The sequence below is a fragment of the Sceloporus undulatus genome, chromosome 3 (genome assembly GCF_019175285.1).
Source record: "Sceloporus undulatus isolate JIND9_A2432 ecotype Alabama chromosome 3, SceUnd_v1.1, whole genome shotgun sequence".
Classification (NCBI taxonomy): domain Eukaryota; kingdom Metazoa; phylum Chordata; class Lepidosauria; order Squamata; family Phrynosomatidae; genus Sceloporus; species Sceloporus undulatus.
The window spans coordinates 193,968,110-193,973,979 of record NC_056524.1 but is presented as its reverse complement, the minus strand read 5'-3'; the positions used below and the strand labels follow the sequence as shown (position 1 = coordinate 193,973,979).

The 5,870-nt window shown below is 35.6% G+C and overlaps 1 protein-coding gene across 1 annotated transcript in view; it reads left to right on the top strand.

The window, feature by feature from the left end:
* Positions 1 to 4,755, top strand: part of LOC121925919 (deleted in malignant brain tumors 1 protein-like) — a 123,206-nt gene extending 118,451 nt beyond the window's left edge. Inside the window, 3 exon segments of the mRNA XM_042458485.1 lie at positions 7 to 398; positions 1,710 to 1,981; positions 2,759 to 4,755. Of these exon segments, the coding sequence (XP_042314419.1) occupies positions 7 to 398; positions 1,710 to 1,981; positions 2,759 to 2,907 (813 nt within the window). The 3' untranslated portion in view covers positions 2,908 to 4,755.
* Positions 4,756 to 5,870: the final 1,115 nt, after the last annotated feature.

Genomic DNA, 5,870 nt, shown 5'->3' with positions numbered 1-5,870 from the left:
GTTTAGGAAAGGAATAATGGAACCATAATCTACTCCAACATCATCAAGACATCAGCATCTGGTTATATTATTACAAGAAAAAGAAACTTTCAGTTTCACATCATGTGTGAAATGAATGAGAACACCATTGTAGAAACAATGTTTGCTGCCCAAAATTCTGTCGACATTACTGAAAAACATGTTGGCAGTTACAGTATAAATCTTGGATTCTACCCAACATCATCTTTCTCCTATGAAGTTCATACCTCTCCATACTATGTTTTAATTGATCAAGAATTATACTTTGAAGCTACTCTCAACAGTTCTGATCCAAACCTAGTACTATTTGTAGACACATGTGTTGCATCTCCCTTTGCTCATGACTTCGAAACCTTGACCTATGACTTAATCAGAAGTGGGTGAGTGTTATTTAGATATGAGAATAATTATTTTACATTCTTTCTCATGTATATAATGAATCAGCTAAGATGGGGACCACAATCCAAAAAGTAATTGTGTTGATGGATCTTTACTTACTTTATTTATTTATATTGGGGTGGGCAACTTTTGGAAGACTTTGTAACTTCAGGGACTTTTTAAAAATGTATTTATTATGTGAAGGCTATAATTTCATTGTTATAGTAATAGCATTGTTGTTGTTGTTGTTATTATTATTATTATTATTATTATTATTATTATTATTATTATTTTCTCACCATTCCCTTGACACAGTTACCACTACTATTCCTTCTCTCCACAATAATGATACTGCTTCTACCCACTTCCTTCTATTTGCACAAGCTCCAAATATTTTTCACTTTCCCCCTCTGACATCTGGATCCCAGCTATCACTATTCTAGGGTTTCTTCTCACCCTTCCCCACATGACCCTTAATCACCTAAGAGCACCTACTTAAGAATGCTAGCAATTACTCCTATCAATATATTGAATAAAGTGTTCACCTAGAATAAAAATCTAAAAATTCCACACATGAAAACAGGTAGATGTGTGGCCAAATAACACAGGAATGTGGTCAGGATGACAAATGTTGTTGATGAGGAAGACCACAGAAGCTAGGAGAGTCTGCGTCAGTTTTTGCCTGGGTCTACTGGGAAGGGCAAAACTGAACATTCTTCTTTGCTCTCCCACTGAGTTGAGTGCAAAGTATTTCTCACTTAGAACTCACTTTGAAGTAGAAACTGGGACATTTTAAAAGCATCTGAAAAAGTGGGACAATAAAGGATTCATCAGGACTATCCTTGCCAAATTGATAGATTTGAAGGTCATTATGTGGGGATAAAATGCAGCCCAATGGTCACACCCAGCTCCCAGCATTCTCATTTGTTTTCATTTTAAAAGGCCCCTTGCACTTTCCAGGATTGTTCTGTGAGAAAACTCATGCTGATAGCAGAAAATGATATCCATTTGGTGGCCAGCTTCAGGATTTTGTACTTCTTAAGCTTAAGTAAACCTTTAGCCACTTCTGTTTTGGAACCAATCCCTAGCCTAAAAAGGCTTGGGGTGATAAACAAGATAGAATTTTCCTCCCACCCTCTAGAGGTATGAGATATCTTTTTAAGTCTCAAAAGACATTTTTTATATGGGATGTTGACAGTATAGTAGGCAGGTGCATTCTTTTCAGGTCTAGGGGCCATGTACATCCCACAAACTTTGGAAATTGTCCACTCTTATCTAAACAAAGCTGATACGACTGTGATCTTTTTCCTCAGATGTATACGAGACTCCACCTATAGAAGTCTGTATTCACCAAGCAACAATACAGCTCGCTTCACACTCAAGGCTTTTAAGTTTCTTAATGAGCACAATGAAGTTTATTTGCAATGCAAGCTGGTAGTATGCATAGAAAATGACTACTCTTCCCGATGCTACCAGGGATGTTTAAACAGAAAAAAGAGGACTGTAGATGAAGATGAGGACAAAGTGAATGTTGTTTTAGGACCGTTCAGGCGTCAGGGAAAAGCTAATGAAGACAAAAGACAGGGTAACTTTTCTGTATGATCAATACTCTTTTTGCTATAGCAATAATTCTAAAATATATTTTCTGAAGTAATTTCATAGAATATAGAATGAAATGTTTGACCCTCAATAAAATGTTGAATATGATCATTTTAATCTTATAGGACATCATCTTACTATTGTTTATACAGTATATGCTGGTATCTCTTTTATTCCCATTTTTACCAGCTGAAAGCATGGGAGTCCATCACAGGTTGAAACACTCCCTCAAGCATGTTGTTCATAGAGTATAGCTACTTAAAATGAAATAATGCATTGAGGGAAACCATTCCAAACACAATTTTAGCACAGAATTTTAGCACAATTTTAGTAGTGTGTTTGTAAGAATCTGCATTATGTCCTTTGGAAGAAGGCACAACAATAACTCTATTCATTCTATTGGACTTTTGTATCCATAGTTCTACAAAACATTGCTTTTCCTTAAACGGTCGCTTAAGTGGCTTGAATTTGAGATTATCCTACTGAACTACTTTTTGCATATTATAGTCCTTAAATTTTAAGCTGAGTTTCATGCATGTTCATTACTTTTTGGCTTGTGAATATGAAAGCTATTTTGTTTGAAAGCAAAACTCATCTGATATAGATAGCCATACTGTGAATCATCATGCTACTTTGCCATCAAATGATGAACATGTAGAACTTGACATTAACCTAAGGTTTTGAATGGATTCTCTGATGATACCTATAGGCATATATTTAGATTCTATGACAAATTATTTCAATCTGTGTTTCTCATTTACAGAACTGGCTGAGAGTGTGAATCCTGGAACGAATGAAGCTGTCAGCCCACTTACTGTTGCTACTGTACTTTTGGCAGCTATGGTCTTGGTTTTGTCTGGTTTTCTTCTAAGCAGTAAACTGAGAAGAAAAAGTTATCAACAAATTTACTGATGTCAACATCCTGTAGAGTTTCATTAAGCACTTTCTTTGCAGAATTCAAAAATACATTTGTAATATCTATTTTTGAAAGTTGTTTTTCTTCCCAGTAAGTTCTTGAAATCTACCACATCAACAAGTTGTAACTATTTATTATGTAGGTTAAAGCTTCAATCACAACTTAGTTAAATTGAAGTACTGGAATTTAAAGAATTATTCTGATTTGAAAAAAACCTCCCACTATTGGTAACATCATGGATGGGGAAATTGTGACTTCCAAGATGTTCTTGCACTGCAGTTTCAGTCATCTTTCATACAAGACCATGATGGATGGGGCTGATAGGAATTACTATCCTAAACATCTGAAGGGCCACTAATTGTTTGCTCCCAAAGTTATGTCAAACAAATGACATTATAGAATGACTGTCATTGCTTTTAAAATAGTTTTTGTTAATATTCTCTCTATGTTGGATTAAAGTTCTATATGTGATGCATTTGTTGTCATCATAATTCTATATTCAAATATTATATGTGATAATTACATATATTAGATATATATAGAGAGAGTTACTATGTTTCACGAAGTTTTCATAGAACTCACTTTGCAACATAAAAAGGAGGAAGGGATGGGGGGAGGAATGTGGCAGCATTTTTAACAGTAATTGGTTTTTATTTTAGCACTAACTTTTGTGAATATAAAACCACTTTTTCAGATGCAGTACAGAATGATATCCAGGCTTCAGGTCCTATATGAAGCATATTATATTCTCAGCCTTTTGGCTGAAGAGTGGGGTATAAATACTATAAATAATAAAGAAAGAAATATTTGCACTGTTGTGACCTCTTTCTGAATCCATCCCATTACACCCTATATGGTTTATATTCTGAGATCTGGATATCGCTCTGTACTACACTGGAAGAAATGGGTTTATATCCATGAAAACTCATGCTAAAATAAAAACCGATTGGGCTTTAAGGCACTGCTACATTCCTTTTCCCTTTCCACTCCCTTCCTTCTTCTTACATTTCATGAAGGATTGTCAAGACATCATCATGAATATGTGGTATCAGAAAGGTAAATTGTAAGAGTATGTGGCATTAGAAAGGTTTATTGAAATCTTTAAAAATAAAAAGGAGTACTTAGCAATATATAGCCAAACATATTTCACCTATTTTGATTACCAAGTTTAAGTTTGGTACACTTTAATTAGTATACAGTTATTTGCCAGAAATGTAAAAACTGTGGTTTTGCCTATAGCCAGATTTCCCATTCAGTTCAGTAGAAGAACTTCACTTTAAGACTCTTGAATGTCATTCAGATGGCCAGGATAAATACTAACATAAAAGCTAGGATTTTTTTTTATTGGATACTTAACAAAGGATCTTACAGACCAATTCTCTATTATTATGCCATCACCCCTTTCCTTCTAAAGCAGAATACTTACTTTAACTCCCTAGGCATTGGCAGGAATTTCATATTATTCTTATCTCTCATGTTGTGATTATTCTTTCCGTCAAATAATATTTTGTCATCTGAAGGAAATTCAGCATATAATGCATTCCTCTATCAGCATACTTTTGATAAGGTACATTTTGTTTGTTGAATGCCAAGTGGCATGGAAGTGGTTGTTGAAGGTAAAGGGATACCAACCTATCATCACAGTAGTTCTGAAAGTAATGAGAAATAAATGACAAGCAACTGCTTGGGGCACCATGAACAATAAAACCAAATGCACTGTTTAAGAATTTTATGTTGTAGATAAGAAAATATATGCTGTGCCACCTAGCTAATATCAAGCTATGTAAATCTGTGTTTTGCTTCCAATTAGTTAGCAATAAAATTGTTACATCTTTGCAAGTTAATAGTGTGTGGACATTGTCACTGCCTCATAAGTACACACGTTTATTTGATTGGCAAAAGGAACTGAAAAGATTGCCATGATGTGCCCACTTCTCCTCTTCATATTGCTCTACTTTCCAACAGGGGTGCAATGGGATCAGAGCTCATAGGACTGAAACCTTGGGACTTCTTCTCTTGATGTTATCAGTGCAGACTATGAATTGCCAGGCAGTTGTTGTCAACTTTATCAAGCTGAACTAAGGTCTCTATATTTAACACTTTCATTCATACAAACAATCACAATTGTGAAGAATGCCTTACCACATGGTAAGCTATGTCTATGTCTTATCAATTGAATTTAAATGTCATTATCTGAGAGCCATGGTGCTGTGTTGGTCTGAGTGACAGACTAGGACTCTGAAAGACAAGGGTTTGAATCCCTGCTCTGCATGGTGAAAATCTCCCAACCTCAGAGGAAGGATGCGAAATGTCAAATCCTCTGACAAATCTTAACAAGTAAACCCTATGACAGATTCACCTTGAGGTCAGCATAAGTCAGAAACATCCTGAAGGCCCACAACCACAAATCACCATCTGAGTCTATGTCTCTTTTCAGATAGTTCCCATTGAGATTTATTAAAGATGTCACCTTGTCGTGTATGTTAGTTTTCATAGTCTTTACTGAAAACAAGCAAAACTCTACCCCATCTTATAAGTCCACACAGCCAGCAAAAAAGAAAAAAGCACAAGTATTCCAAGCAAAAGAGTATTTGAACCATCTCTCATTTTCCTATCCCTCACCTTGCTCAGGCTTTTGTGCTACAGTGATACCATCTATTAAGAGGGAGAGATTGAGAGACAATGGAGTTTATCACACTACTTACCTCCTGCTCTGCTCCCATTGCCCCAATGTCACCGATCTGCGATGGGAGCCTCCTGGTGGGATCGCGGATGGCGCTATTAAAGAGGAACGCTTCCATTTTCATCATGGAAGTATTCTCATAATTGTTTAAAAATAATCCCCTACTCTAACCCACATCCCAGTCATAAAAAACAGAACAAAATGAAATAACTTAATTTCTGGCTTAAAGTATAAGCTAAAATTAAGGTAGAAAATTAGAGCGAGAGCATCTGTGTT